The sequence below is a fragment of the Phocoena phocoena genome, chromosome 1 (assembly GCF_963924675.1).
Source record: "Phocoena phocoena chromosome 1, mPhoPho1.1, whole genome shotgun sequence".
Classification (NCBI taxonomy): domain Eukaryota; kingdom Metazoa; phylum Chordata; class Mammalia; order Artiodactyla; family Phocoenidae; genus Phocoena; species Phocoena phocoena.
Genome location: NC_089219.1, coordinates 55,538,489 through 55,555,147, shown reverse-complemented (window position 1 = coordinate 55,555,147; position 16,659 = coordinate 55,538,489). Strand labels below are relative to the sequence as shown.

At 42.6% G+C, this 16,659-nt stretch overlaps 1 protein-coding gene across 1 annotated transcript in view; it reads right to left on the bottom strand.

Moving 5' to 3' along the window:
* CACHD1 (cache domain containing 1) overlaps positions 1 to 16,659 on the bottom strand; it is a 212,904-nt gene that overhangs the window by 65,680 nt on the left and 130,565 nt on the right. Inside the window, exon 4 of the mRNA XM_065882458.1 lies at positions 11,498 to 11,604. Within this exon, the coding sequence (XP_065738530.1) occupies positions 11,498 to 11,604 (107 nt within the window). The remainder of the gene's footprint in view (positions 1 to 11,497; positions 11,605 to 16,659) is intronic.

The following is a 16,659-nucleotide window of genomic DNA, read 5'->3' as shown; positions in this document are numbered from 1 at the left end:
GTTAAAATGCCATCTCTGACTGGCAAGCTCTCTGACCTCCAGTTTAACTTTCTATCCAGTATCGAAAGGCATCTTTCTAAAACAGAAATCAAATCCCACCACTGATTTGCTTAAAACTGTTCAAAGGTTTCCCACATAATCATGTCTAGTATTAAATCCAACCCCATCAGGCCCTGTACCATCTGGTGCCTTCCTACTCCCCAGGCTCACCTTTCCCCTTTTCAACTCACTACATTATACGTCGAGAGCTATTTCTTTTTAGTTCTGTAAATATGCCAATCTTTTTGCAATGGAATAACTCTTCACCTTCTCAGAGAGACCTTCCCTGACCACCCTCCATTATTATCCTCCCTTAGAGCATTCAGTATTTTCCTTCATAGGAAATTTTTGCCATAGATGGCAAAAATTGGTAAGTTCGGTGTATTTATTTCTGCCGCTATTTGTTTTGTGTCTCTCATGCAGAGGAGCTGTCAGTCCCAGGAGGGCAGGGGCCAAGTCAATTTTGTTCATCACATTCCCTGGCCCTGGCACAAACCCAGTTTTTAGGAAGCACTCAGTCAGTATTTGCTGAGTGAATCAGTGAATGATGATGTTGGCCAAGGCATGTGATTTCACAATCGCCACATCTGTAAAGTAATAGATTTGGACAAGGTATTTCCAAAGACCCTGTAGAAACCCAGAGAAAAGTGGTAAGAGGGCAAAGAATGAAGGTCAATAGGAAGGAAGTACATGGATTTACAACTAGAGAGAAAGAGCTTTTATCAAGTTTATGAAAGAAAAAAGGAAGAGCATTCTCACTTCCTATTTGCTTAGAAGCTGTAGGTCAGTACTATGAGATTATTAACAGTGATTCAATACTTTGCAAAATGTCCAAACAGTACCAAGAAACATTTAAATGAGAATGATGGAGAAAACTTAATATTGGCCTTTAAAGGATGTGGAGCTCCCTGTGATGGCTCCTGTTTCTTTAAAGGCAAAACTCTCCATCCCCTTCAACAACTGACTATTTCTCACTTCCATGTCTTATGCTAATTATAAGTGAAGACCAAGAATTTTGCCATACCCATTGGCTTATTTTTTCTTTGACAAACTGTCATCAGATGAGCAGCTGAAAAACCGTGCCCTTCCTCTTTCTAGGCATTCCTGTCTATTGGGTCTCAAGATCCGCCTGCACACAGTGTACTGAACTGTCTGTGCATAATTCTAACATATGGGTCCCAGATTCCACAGTCCCCAAATATTTTCCTTCCAATTTTATCATCTACATCTGACTAGTTCTTATGTCATTGGCCTCTCCAGTCAAAACAAAACCAACCACGTCCCCGAACTCCTTGCCTGCCTTCTTTAATGCTTAACCCACCAGGCCAATGAGAAAGAGCTGGATTATGAACCGCCTGTCTTTGGGCTGTGACTTTCCCAATAGTATTATCCAGAGGAAGTAGGGACAAAGGGAAAATGCCCTGTAACAGAAAGCCTGTGATCCTACTTCGAGGAACTCTGGGCTTCCCGATGCCCAGCCCAACACTGCTCAGCAAAGCACGCAGAGCTATCTACTTCCCAGAGCTTGCCATATGTAAAATACAGGAGCTGTCCTAAGCACACAGAGGTGCAGACACACAAAAACACACATACTTTCCTAACAGACCAGAAATTACATAGCACCTTTCAGTAATACTCTGTGCAATTGCAATCCTTTTGGAGGGAAGTAAAATAAATTAACATCCTGAGGACTCCAAACAAAATTTCTGGCATTATACCCTATCACACCTTTCCAATTCCTACTCCTTGCTCACATCCTGAGTATCGTTTTACCACGTATTCTGGAGGGGCCATATTTCATGGATACTGTGTATGCTGTTCCAGAAGGGGCAAGCATATTGAGTGTTTGACCACGTACCAGGCACTTTGCAAGGTCTTTTATTTATATTATCTCAGTTAATTCTTAAAACAACTCTATGAGGTGGGTTTTATTTATTATTCAGGAAACCAAGGCATATAGAGGTTAATTTTCCCAAGTATTTAACAGCTAGCGAGAGCCAGAATGTGGCGGTTTACCAAAGCGATACTGTTATTATCATTTTATAGCTAAGGATATTCTGGCTCAAAGGGAGGAATTACTTAAGCTTTGGGCCTGGAATAGGATCCAGGCCACACAGTCCTCTGATTCTTCCACTAAAGCCCATTGCCGAAGTTAGGTTAATGGCAGCTGACTCAGCCTTCTCATTGTATTTACTTTAGTCTAATACTAAGGAGAGGACATCCACAAATCTCTGATTCTGTTCCAAGCTCACAGTTCATCATGTCCATTCCAAGCTAATTACATAATGTAAAATAACCAGTCCATTCTGTCCTTGATTCTGTTGAGGCAGCTTGGTCATGGGCTCAGATAATCCAGAACAAATTTCTGGGGCAATCCAAAATCAGCACAGGATCCACTGCTCTACCCTCTTCCTTTCTCAGAGACCATTCCCAGAGGATCCAAAGGTCAAGGTAGTTCCCAAACACTCATGGAAAGAATACAAGAAAATTAGCAGAGATGGAGTTCTCAAACCTGGCTGATCATCACAATCAGCTTTTGAAGCCTACAGGTTCCCAAGCTTTACCCAGCCAACATTCTGATTCACTAGGTCTGGGTTGGGGGCCAAAGAATAGGCATTTGTGTGTGTGTGTGTGTGTGTGTGGTACGCGGGCCTCTTACTGCTGTGGCCTCTCCCGTTGTGGAGCACAGGCTCCGGACACGCAGGCTCAGCGGCCATGGCTCACGGACCCAGCCGCTCTGTGGCATGTGGGATCCTCCCGGACCGGGGCATGAACCCGTGTCCCCTGCATCGGCAGGCGGACTCCCAACCACTGCGCCACCAGGGAAGCCCCAAGAATAGGCATTTTTGACAAAGCACTTCAGGTGACCCTGGTGATCAGCCAGGTTTGGGACAACTCAACCAAGATGTTAAACTCCATTGTCCTGTCTGTTTCCTTAGCTCCACTTGCTTCTCAGACTGACTCTCTCTCTCTCTGTGTGTCTTCGGCATATAAATATTTTCAAGTTGCTCTAACTTAAAAAACTATTATCTGCAGAACCATCCCTAAATCCTACCCCTTCCTAAGTTATCAGTGACCTTTCACCTTTTCTCTGCCAATCAACCTTTCACCTTTTCTCTGCCAATCAATCAGTGACCTTTCAACTTTCTCTGCCGTGGACAGTGGTCTCCACGGACTCTCTGCTTCTTGCCGTCCCATTAACCACTCATCTTGGATGAGGCCATGCTTGCTTAGGCCGTGGCCCCTCTCCACGACCCCTCCCACTTTTGGACGACCTAGTCTACTTCCAGTTTTCTCTTTTCCCAGGCTAACTACTCTTCTATCCGTTCTTCACAAAGCTCTCTTGCCTGCCCTGCTTAAAGTCTGTCAGCTGCTTGACTTCAAGCTAAGAAACATATCAAAACAAAAACCAAACCAAACCCAAAGCAAACTCCTCAGACTGATATACAAGGCCCATTAAAATCTGGCTTAGTGCTACCTTCATTTTCCATTACTTATTATATTCCCTCCTCCACAGTGGTCGGCACGTTCCACAGATTCTGAAATGGGAAATGTGCTTGCCACAAGCACGTCACCTAATTCCTACTGTCTTCTAAGACTCAACTCAACCTCACGATTTGGGTCAAGTGCCCCAGGCTTACCTTTATCATGACAGCATTTAGCACTGCATCACGACCATTTGTCTGTTGATTTTTCTCCTCATTCCTAGTGCCCTCAACACACATAGGACAAGGTTGTGAGCTCTCTGAGGGGAGAAATTCTGTCTTAATTACCCTGGTGTGTGCCACAGTAACTACGGTAAAGCTGTCCCCTGAGAGAAGCTTGTTATGAGAGAGAGAGAGATAGAGTCAGGGTTGGTTCTGGTCTCAAGCTTTGGTGAGGAACAAAATGAAGCTGCTGCTAACTAACATATGGAACACGGGCTGGGGAGGAGGTTTGGGTGGGAAGAGAGAAGGTGATAGGTTTGGTCAGAAGAGACTGAAGTGTTATTAGGCAGAATACAGCAATGGGGAGAAACGCCTTCATCTTAAGCAGTCTGCTGTAAGGAGCACATCGGACAAGGAATCAGGACATGTATGTTTAGTCACATCGATACCAACAATTTGTTGTTTGACTTTAGGTAGGTCGGTTAATAGATCCTATCTAGTTTAGGTATTTAGGCTTGTTTCTCATCTATAATATTGAGTAAACATTTTTCCTTGGTATCCATGGCAAGACTAAGACAAAACTATGTAGCGGTGTATGAGGTACCCAGGAACAATGGACTGATTTTCTTGTGTGCATTGCATGTTTGAAATCACCACAGTTAGTTTCATGTAAACAATACGATTCATCTGGATAGTCTGTCTCTATACCTGAGACCTTTATATGTGCTGATCTGCTGTCAAGCTAAGAAGGCCAGGCCTGACTTATAGCACATCACGACTACATTCTTCTCTTCACTAAGGTCCTTCCAAATGTCTCGGTTATTCCATTACAAAGATGAGACAACACAAGTACAAAGGAAATCCTAGTTCTATTCATTCATTTATTCATTCAATAAGCATTTACTGTGTACCTGCTATGGGTAAAGCACTGGACTGAGCACCTGGCATACAAAAAAATTAATGAAAAGAAATAAAGCATCAAACAGATGTTCAATATAAGAACAAATTAAAATTCTATAATAAGAATGTACCATAGAATAAAGTAATGAAGAGTTGTAACTGGGCCAACACAACTCTGAAGGGTCACCCCAGCCTCTAAGCTCCCCTGGGGGGGGGCTGAGGACTCCACTGAGGCTGGATCTCAGCCCATCTTCCCCTACTGCTCAATCCTGCTTCCTTCCCTTTCCCCGCAGACTGCCAACCTCCATCTCAGAGTCTGCCTCCTGGTAAACCCAACCTGCTACAACAGACAAGGAACTCTTACCGAACAAGAGCAAAGTATGGAGGAGTAATAGAACCTGGAGATTTGAAGCAATGACAGGGATTCCCTGAGGATACAGCTCAGAGGGCTAAAGGAAGAGGAGCAGAAGATGAATTTTAAAGGCTTCCACCTTCATCTTAGAGGTAAACTATCAGAGGTTTTTGAGAAATGGAGTTACAGAGCAGATATTTTCGGAATACCTACAGTGTGTAGGATACACTGAAAATGAGAAAGAATAGGAGAAGGGGAAAACTTTTGGGAGGTGGTTTCTACATTAATTCATCTTCTAGAAAGGCAATGAAGATTTAAGTTTATGGTGTTGGAGTGGAGAAAACAAAGGGGATTCAAGACACACCTTTGAACTATGGAATCTAAGCTAAGTTTCCCTTCAATGAAAAGGGTAACGAGGGACTTCTCTGGTGGCGCAGTGGTTAAGACTCCGCCCTCCCAATGCAGTGGGGCCGGGTTTGATACATGGTCAGGGAACTAGATCCCACATGCATGCTGCAACTAAGAGTTCGCATGCCACACTAAGGAGCCCTTGAGCCTCAACTAAGGAGGCCACCTGCCACAACTAAGACCCGGCACAAGCAAATAAATAAATAAATAAATATTTTTTTTAGAAAAAGGATAACGAGACCTACATCACCACTGGATGTGATGAGAAGGAAGAGGGACACACAGGTAAATGCCTAGCCAGGTGTCTTGTACATAGTAAATACTCGGCAAATATTCATTCTCTCACACTCTCATTTGGTCAAAACTGTTAAAGCCTGAAGTACTGGGTAGAAAGAGGCAAGGAAGAATTTCCAGTGTAACCAGGAGAGGGGTACCCAGATTGGGGAGTAAGTTTAGAGGAAAGTGTTCTTGTTTGTTTGACTGTTTTAAATTTTGAGGTAGCTACAGGATAATCATGGAGAGATGTGTCCCCTGAAGTTGGTTCCTCAATAAATGAACTCAGAAACAGGCCAGGGCTGGAGACAGAGATTTCGAATTGAGTAGCATGTGGTAGGAGTGGGAGTACTGCATAAATCGAGGACATTCAGGGAGATAACACTCAGTGAGCAGAGGGAGGTGGTGAAGAGAGGACACGTGGGGACATCCACTTTAGGGAAAAGGAGCTCAAGAAGAAGGATGAAAAGGCCTGGACAGAGAAGTCCGGGGATAAATGGCACAGGACAATTTTATAGGAACTAAGGATTACAGAGTTTCAAAAAAGAAGCTTACATGCCAAATGTTATATAGCGGTCAAGTGAAACTGTGGAGGGGTCCCTTGAGATCCTCCAGGGAGCAATGATATAGTGAAAACCTGGGACAGTCTAAATGTTGAACTGGAATAGATTGGTTGATTCAACAATGTTACACACTGCTACAATGATAGAGATGTATATTTATTTACATAGACACAGAAGAATGATTTGCTAAGTAAAATCATTTAAAATCAGAATACATTTGCTAAGTAAAAAAACAAACAACAAAAAACCAGGCTGTATCCATTATGATCATAGGTATTATGGAAAGAGTATATATATACTCTTTCCATAATGAATATATGTGGCTAATAATCTTCTGAAATCAGTGTAATAGGGTTTTTGTGAGAAACTATAAGATGAGACTTTAAAGTAGCTCGCAATATAGGAATAGAGCTTGAAGGGGAAGCAAGGTGAAGAAAAGGGCCCTCTGTTTGTGTACTTAATTTTGTGTATATACATACGTACACCCACATACATGAATGTAAACGGAACCATATAACCTCAAGAATCTAGATTTCTCAGTGACTGAATAGTTTTTTAGATGTTACAAAAATAATTACCAATCTTTTATAATACTAATACAATCATGAAGCTGGAGTAATTAGGCATTAAAAAAAACCCCTAGAAATTCCTGGTTTTTTTGATTTTTATTCTTTTATTATAGATAGAACACAGCTTTACACTGCATTGGTATTAGCATTTTTTTTTTTTTTCTTTTGCGGTACGCGGGCCTCTCACTGTCGTGGCCCCTCGCGTCGCGGAGCACAGGCTCCGGACGCGCAGGCTCAGTGGCCATGGCTCACGGGCCCAGCCGCTCCGCGGCATGTGGGATCCTCCTGGACCGGGGCACGAACCCACGTCCCCTGCATCGGCAGGCGGACCCCCAACCACTGCGCCACCAGGGAAGCCCGGTATTAGCATTTTTAATAGATAATTTTCAAGCTATTTTAAAGAAAAGTGAAAAACCTATAGCACAGAGCCAATCTTTGTCGTTCACAGAAGGAAGCAATGAAGCCACTGAAATTAACAGCGTGGTCCATAGCCGCCAGTGCCCACCTGTACCTCCTGCAGCATTTCCTGCTGTAACGTGACTTATAAACTCCTCTTTCACCCCGTGAATCCTGTTTCTCAATGAAGACGGCAATGTGACTAAGATCGAAGTTTGCAACTTCAAATGCTCTTTAAATCAAATACAATAAAGAAAGTCCAGACACCTTTTCTTCTGGTGAGGAAGACTAACTCCCACTTCCACTCTCACCTCAACTGTGTAACTCAAGAGAGCAAGAGGCAACTTTCCTTGGATTCTTCAAATAAACTCTCTTTAGGGATCAGGCTACGCACAAGAAAATAGCTCAGCAGGAATTTTAAAAGAGACAGAGAGAGAGAGAGAGAGAGAGAGAGAGAGAAAGTGAGAAACTAGAGATAAAAGCAGGAAAGACCCTGAGCAAAACATGACCAGCACCATCATGTAACACATGCACTGTCAAACATTAGTTATTTGAATGGATTCAGGGGCAAGGAGTCAATTTAGAAAGTAGAGATCTGGCAGGGATGGTTTTAAGACAAAGAATACACATGTGTGTTGGATGGATGGACACATGACCCAGTTTTGGATAAATGAAGCTAAGAATGGTTTACAGTTTGTGCAAGTCTGTTTCCAGCTAGGCTGAGGCAATCTGAAACTGTGTTATCAATTAGGGACCCATTGATGGATTATATACAGTCTAAGGCTGGACATCTTACAGATGTAAATATCAGACATGTGATAGCCTACGAAGCACATTAATTCTGCTCTGAAAAGGGGCATGAGCTGGAGAGGCGGGAAAGGGGAAGCTCTGAGGTCACCCTCCACCATCTCCCATTCCTCTCGTATTACAAATGAGTGCTCAAGAATGTGGACTTTGGGATGCAGCCACTGCCTGGTGGAATGTCACAAAACTTCAAATACAAGCAAGTCAGTTCTCAGACACCTGAATATTGCCAAAAATGGCTTGTAAATCTAGCTACGTCAACTGTGCCGAGAACAACTCCTGTCAGGTAGGACGTTAGACTTGAGACGTGCTCTTGGAAACAGCAAAACTCAAGATCTGATCTTTAACTACATACCTCTGCCCTCACCATCCTTTTCCTCCCCACCTCTCCCTTGACAAATAAAGACTGTAATAAAATAGCATATTGTCAGGATTCCCAATTATTTGCGCAGCTAAGCTCTACCCTAAACCTCTGTCACAGAAGAGAACTCTTAGTGTAACTACCAGGTCTTCAGTGCCTCCCCGTCCCCATCCCACCCCCACCACTGGCCTCACTCTCAGCTGATGGTTTTGCTTCCTACTTCTCTGAGAAAACGCAGTTATGAAGGGCATGTCCCCAAGTTCCCAACATCACGTCGGTCGTTATGGGCATCTCCACATGCCCCCTCTTTCTTCCCTCCTCTCATTAAAAATGAATGCCCTGTGCTTCTACATCCTCTACTTGGAATCCCACCATCTCTTGCCTAATCAAGGAAAAGACTCCAGCAATTGTCTCTTTTCACTCCTTACTTTTCTCTACTGGATCCTTCCCTTTGGCACATGACCTTGCCATAATTTCTCTCAATTTAAAAATATTCTCTTGGGGCTTCCCTGGTGGTGCAGTGGATAAGAATCTGCCTGCCAATGCAGGGGACACACGTTCGAGCCCTGGTCCAGGAAGATCCCACGTGCCGCGGAGCAACTAAGCACGTGCACCACAGCTGCTGAGCCTGCGCTCTAGAGCCCACGAGCCACGACTACTGAGCCCGCGTGCCACAACTACTGAAGCCTGCGTGCCTAGAGCCCATGCTCCCTCGTCAAGTTCACCAATAACCTCTATATTGCTAAATTCAATGGTCAGTTTTCTTAGCCCTGGTCTTAGTGGGCCATCTTAGCACAGCTGATCTCTCCCTCCTTCTTGAAACACTTTCCTCATTTGGCCTCAGGGAGATGGCTCTCCTGTTTCTCCCACCAGACTGACTGCCATCTCAGATTTTGCGACTGCTTCCTTCTCGTGTCAGTGACCTCTAAGTGGTCAAGTGTCCCAAGACTCAGTCCCTGGACCTCTACTCTTTATTATTCATAGCCACTTGCTATATTATGATCTTATTGAGTCTCATGATTTACGTACTACCTATACACGATGAATCTCATTTATAAATCTCCAGTCTGGTCCATTCTCTGGACTCTAGACTTGTATATCCCACTGTCTATGAGACATTTTCACTTAGATAACTAACTTAACTTTTCTAAAACTGAAAAGTTGATTCCATGCGTCCCACACAAACCTGCTCTTCCTCTACTTCCCCATCACAATCAATGTCCTTCTCGTTGATAAGGTCGGATATCTTGGAAGTCCTTCCCGACTCCTCTCTTATTCTCACACACCCTATGCTGGGCACAGCTGAGGGAAAGAGGGCAAGTACTGAATCTGAGAGTCAAAAGACTCAAGTTCCAGCTCTGTGCCCTGTTCCAGCTTTGGAATCTCCCATAATTCATTTTCTCCGCCCATTCCTTCTCTACTCTCTTCAGTTTTTTTTTTTTTTTTGTGGTACGCGGGCCTCTCCCATTGCGGAGCACAGGCTCCAGACGCGCAGGCTCAGCGGCCATGGCTCACAGGCCCAGCCGCTCCGCGGCATGTGGGATCTTCCCGGACCAGGGCACGAACCTGTGTCCCCTGCATCGGCAGGCGGACTCTCAACCACTGCGCCACCAGGGAAGACCCTCTTCAGTTATTTTTTATGAAAAATATTTTCACTGAGCTTCCTTTCTAGTAGTAAATAAACCCCACCTGCTCCAGAAGGCCTCAAGATTCTCTGACCAATTTTTAAAAAAATGACTGAATTCATTATATATTGGTCTAGGCGATAAGTGCCTGGCAGATTTAGGTCAGGTCATTTAGATAGCAGCTATAGTTTTATTTTCCTTAAGCAATATAAAGCTTATAGTTCTTTCTTTCCAGACCTAATAGATTACCTGGTTTGTGTATACAACGCCCAAAGGCTACAATTCTTCCCCTGAACCAATACTGGTTGGGCCTCTCAAAGTAAATATTCCGGCTCTCTGGCTTTTCCATGTCTCCAGGAGGCCTGGAATCTGGGAAATACAGTTCTTCATGTTTAAGGGTTAAATCCTTTATCTCTCTAGTAATGAGGGAAGTCTTAGGAGCCTCCTGAGCCTCAGATTATTCCTTGGTAAAATTCTAGGATTGAGGCTGGTGATTTCTAAAGGCACTTCAGCTTTTAAAAGGTGAAGCCTTTAGGTTCTGAGGCCCACCACTCACCAAGTGTACATAACAAGACAAACAGAGGGAGAAATGTAGACTGGAACTCCAGAGCAAGACAGCAGAGACACGGTGTCACTTGGAAGCTATACATAACCATGTGTACAGGTGCCTTAGTAGTTATTACTGCTGTAGATGACTGGGTTCTAACAAGACCAGGAAGAAAGTTCAACCTCAACATACAGTCAGTTGTCCACATCCACAGATGCGAAACTCGCAGATACGAAGCTCCAACTGTAATCATTATACCTCACCATTTTATATAAGGGACTTGAGCATCTGTAGATTTTGGTATCCTTGGGGGCTCCTTGGAACCAAGTGCCTGCAGATACTGAGGGATGACTGTATAGCATCATGGCACTGTTCGGTAGTAGAAAAGCTCCTTCATCATTCTTCAATCCCACCTCCCAAATTAAAAATTATAGATAGGGAATACAAATGAATTCAACACTTCCTAAGTGCAGAGACAAATGGGTCTCTCAAGTAACCTTTAAAATAACAAATGTAAAACTGCTAACAAATTAGATAATGGATTAAAGAATCTAGCAAATCACATGGCATACTCCACATATGTAGATGTGTAGTAAATGCTCAATACACGTCCACTCGATTTTCTTCTTCCTTTCCTTCTTTTTTTTTTTTTTTTTGTGGTATGCGGGCCTCTCACTGTTGTGTGTGGCCTCTCCTGTTGTGGAGCACAGGCTCCAGACACGCAGGCTCAGCGGCCATGGCTCACGGGCCCAGCCGCTCCACGGCATGTGGGATCTTCCCAGACCGGGTCATGAACCCGTGTCCCCTGAATCGGCAGGCAGACTCTCAAACACTGTGCCACCAGGGAAGCCCCCTCTCCTTCTTTTTGAGTGTCAACTTGCTAGAAAGAAATACCTGATTTTAAGTACATATTTTTTCTTCAAAACTTAAAGAAAATCGCTAAAGCAATAAATTTATTCAACTTGAATGTGGTAGAATATAGTTCATCTTTATAAAACCAAGAGATTACTGACCTGAATTTAAGTCTCGTCCTGGATTGAAGGCCCGGCTATTAACAGTAGTAGACAGTCGATCACAACTAATTGTTCTAGATACATTGGTATTAAAGTTCCCATCAAATCTGAAACAATAGAAGAGAATTAGCAGTATTTATTTGGTGGTTATTCAATCCAGAAAACTAACCAACAAAAGTAATACTTCATACTGTGTACAAAATAGGTCAGCCCATAAACAGTAAAACTGCAATTTAGTATTTTTAAAAAATCACTTCAGAGCAGTGTGGGTGAAACCAACATCTGCATCTAGAAGGTTTTAGAAATCAAGATCAATTCTAAGGAGATGAAAAAAAAAATCCTTCAAGCCAACTTCCCCCAATGAACTTGATTCAGGTACTATTGATAAAATCATACAGAAAATAGATTTGACAAAATTCAGACTTGAGCTCTGATGTGATATGTGAAACAATTCTTTAAATTATCCTATCTGAAAACCAATGACCAAGAACAAAAATAGACAGTAGTGAAGGAGAAAGAATGGCTGTGGAGTAGGAAAGATCTAGATTTGAATCCTTGCTCGGTCACTATTAAATGTGTGAACTTGCACAAATTGTGCAATTTGTCTGAGCCCCAGGTTTCCTATCTGAAGACAAAAAAAAAAAAAGAAATAATAAAACATTTTCCAAAGCTGTCAAAAAGATTGTAAATAATGTACCACAGTTCCTCTCATGATAAATGACACAGAGCTTGCACCTTCCAGGTTGTAATATAGATGAGGCCAAGGTCTTTCTTGATTTCCAGTGGGAGTGCAATGCTGGTACTAGAGCTAGAACAATGCTAGTGCTCTGGTTAGTAGCTGATCAATAAACACTAGTGTAATCAGTGACTCATTTGCCAGGGCAAACAACAGTCTACAAGAAAATAATAGGAAAATGTACCGACTCATTTATATATAGTCACTAAGACTACTTTTAAGTGAATTTAATCCAGGAGTAACAAAAGAGAAAAATCTTGAACCTCTAAATAAGCTATTTGGGATTGCAGATACTGAGAAGATTCATTAAGTTTCTAAGAGTTACCTGCAAATAAGCGCAATCTGAAGTTAGATTTTTAAAAACTTGTGTTAAAATGTTAGATGATAAATGTCATTAATGAAATTCCATTAACGCAGGTAGACAAGCGCTATAACCCTGGAGAAACACTCCTAAAAATCAAGGTCCACGTGATTATTCACATGAATATTGATTTTCTGGATCTTATATAAGAACTACTAAAATGAACTGATCGCATAAGCAAAGGGGCTAGGTATTCAAAGGGTGTGCTGGGTCCCAAAGCAAAAGTTCAACAGTTTTGTTTCGATACATATCATCTCAAAGGAGGTGGCGTTTTAAGGAATTTGAAGAGACTCTTCAGTCCAGCCTCTCACGCAGTACACAATTATATCAACATTGTCAACTGTGCTTCCAAGGACACAGTTGCTTCACCAGCGGGGTCACTCTTCCTTGGACCTGCTCCAGTTTGTCTAGACGAGAAGATTGCTGCCTCAAAAGCCACAGATGGAGAGAAAAGAGGAGATTAATACATCAGCAGCTGCCGGTGTGCAAAAGCAACATAATCTCACTGTCCCTCTCTTGTTTTAGCATTTAACATCTGTGAAGCAAGAGTAGCATTAGACAGGGAACTCGCCTGCCCTCCATGTGCTAGACAGCCACGTCAAACCTATTCCATCTCATACCTTTTAATAAAAGACAGATAATATTTAGGCTTTGTGGCCTACAAGGTCTCTGTCACAGATACTAAACTCTGCCATTGTGGTGTGAAAGCAACCAAAGAGAATTTACAGAAGAATAAGTGTGGCTGTGTTCCAGTAAAACTCAATTTTCAAAAATAGGTGGTGTGCCAGACTGGTTTCACCACTCCTGATCTAGACCAGGGCAGTCCTAGAGAATTCTCTGAGATGATGAAAAGGTGCTATTTTTGCACTGTCCAATATGGCAGCCACATGTGGCTACCAGCATTTGAAATGTGGCTAATGTAAGAGAGATTAAATTTTCAATTTTGTTTAATCTTAATTTAAATGTAAACAGTTACCGAATAGTGGCCACCATATTGGACAGTGCAAGTCTAGAAAGGTCTATTCTGATTGTGGGTGACTTCCTAGTCTATGTCAAGTGTCTCCATCTTCTCTCAAAGCAAGTGTCATAATTTTTAATTGATGGCTCCATTTGCATATGTTTTTAAAAATAAATTTATTTATTTATTTTTGGCTGCATTGGGTCTTCGTTGCTGCACGCGGGCTTTCTCTAGTTGCAGCGAGCAGGGGTTGCTCTTTGCAGTGCGCGGGCTTCCCATTGCGGTGGCTTCTCTTTGCTGCAGAGCACGGGCTCTAGGCGTGTGGGCTTCAGTAGTTGTGGCTCACGGGCTCCAGAGCGCAGGCTCAATAGTTGTGGCGCATGGGCTTAGCTGCTCTGTGGCATGTGGGATCTTCCTGGACCAGGGCTTGAACCCATGTCCCCTGCACTGGCAGGCAGATTCTTAACCACTGCGCCACCAGGGAAGTCCCTGTGTATGTTTTTAATGGGTGGATTTTTATAGATCAGGCTATATGAACAGACAAGAGCCCCTTGAGAGCACATCCCACGTCTTGTTGGTTTTATTCACCACTGTGCATACATAACACTTAGCATTGTTCTTGTCAAAAGCAGGCACTCATATTAACTGATCTTCTATGAACATCCATCGTGACAGTGCTTAGCCCTATTCTGGGCTTCCTCAGAAGCCTCCAGAGGTCCAACAAGTGAGGATCGTGACTCAGATAAATGGTTCCTAATTACTGAAAGTCTAGCCATATCAGAATCACCTGGAAGCATGTTGGAATGCAGATTCCTGGGATCCACCCTAGAAGAGTTTGATTTAGTGAGTCTGGGGTGGGGCCCTGGAATCGGACTTTGACAGTCTCTCCAGGGATGAGAAGCCCTCCAATCCTGTCATGCAGATTCTTTAGAAATAAGGCAGTAGAACGGCTTTCCATGTGAGCACAGGTACTTCTCTGTATGCCTCAAAGAGACCAAGGACAGAGGATCTTTCAATTTGAATCAAGAGAGCAGAGTAATTCTTAGGTATGCCTGAAACTCACATCTGGACTTTGCAGTACAAATTACAAACTTTTTTTAGACCTACCTATCTCACGGTTGAGGAAAGTGACACCAAGGAACACATAGCAAATCAGGGACCTAAGAGAGACTTGACCTTATCACCCAGCTCTCTGTGCAAGGATGAGCCACACACCACACTGCTTCATTTAAGTGACAAATAAGGAAGAACTTGTTAAAGGGGACAAGAAACTCAAGAGAGTTACTGACAACTTCTCCCAGAAGAAGTGTAAGCTCAAAGAGAGCCCCATTCTTCCTGGGTGGAGGCTCCACGGCCAGGACCTGGGCCATCAGCCCTACCCATGGAGAAGGCTGAAGTCCGTCACCGAGCACGTACAGACTTCCCAAGCTGCTGTGAGCACAGGCTCCTGGGACCAGAGAGACCAGGGAACTATTTTATAGGTTGTTTTTCTTTTTGTACTGTATTGTTACAAAAACATTTTTATAACAATAAAACTGAAAGTAACACATTAACAAGAGTAGGTGCTCAGTAAACATTTGTCAGTCATAAAAAGGTTTCACAATATAGTGCTGGTCATCAATAATCTACCCAACCTTCTCTTCCCACTGTCTCCCAACCTACAGCTCTAACCAGACCAGCCCCTCAATAGATGTTTCTTCTGTTGGGTCCGAACTGTGATGCTCTCTGGTGTTCACTGCGCCCATTCTACAAAGCCCCCAGCTCTTCTCATCTTCCTTCCAGGAAGTCCTCTTGTCAGCCCCAGCCTGTGAGGAGCCCTCTCTCCTGTAAACTGACTAGTGCCACTCTGCTTCTTAATTCATGCTTGTGTGTCTTTCCCCTAATTTTTAAATATTGTTTTGTAATCAGGCTTAGCATAATGTCAACGCAGTTGATGTCTGACAGATACAGACCAGTTGGTTTTAGATTCTGCTTATATCAGCAAATTACTAATCAATAAAAATTCTAACATAAGATTTATTACAAATAATGAGAAAACTGTCTTACTTATTTTGCCTTCCCCATATACTAAATAAAGGTGAAGTGAGGGGAGATGCCAAGATATTTTGTTATGGAAGCCTTATTGTCTAAACCCTACCATGTAGCACTTGAACTCCCAATTCTCTCTAAAACCTTGAGAAGTTCTTAGTTCTGCCAGTGGATTGTAAGTTCCTTGAGGATTTATATTTCTCTCTCAGGTTTAGTGCCTTCCTGGGAATGTATAGTTCTCCGTAAGTTTTCTTATTGGTGGCTGCCTACCGTGGAAGGGCAGAGAGCTAAGTCACTGGAAAGCTTTGTATATTTTATTAAATCATATTCATTGAACATCTATGATGAACAAGGAACTGCCACCCTGGCAAAGCATGGTCAGGAGCATGGCCTCAGAGGTACACAGACCTGGATTGGAGTCTGGATTTAAATTGCTATTGCTGTCTACCTCTTGCATAGAACTTACATTTTCTAAGCCTCCATTTTTCTCATCTACAGTATGGTGATAAAAATAGTACCTATTTCATAATCAGAAAACAGCTTGTAAGAGCCTAGTACATAGTAAATATTTAATAAATAATAATAACTAGCAATGGATGTATTAGTAATGATAACAGTTAACAGCTACTGTGTTGTGTGTGTGTATATATATATATATATATATATATATATATATAATTATATCAAGAATATTCCAAGTGTTATACATGGCTCAACTCATCTAATCTTCACAAGCCCAAGGGAAATATTATTATTATCTCCATTTGAAGACCAAGAAACTGAGGCACAGAACGGTTTAAATTAAGAAGCTCAAATTTATAAGCAGCTCATGCAGCTCAATAACAAACAACCCAATCCAAAAATGGGCAGAAGACCTAAATAGACATTTCTCCAAAGAAGATATACAGATTGCCAACAAACACATGAAAGAATGCTCAACATCATTAATCATTAGAGAAATGCAAATCAAAACTACAATGAGATATCATCTCACACCAGTCAGAATGGCCATCATCAAAAAATTTGGAAACAATATATGCTGGAGAGGGTGTGGAGAAAAGGGAACACCGTTGCACTGC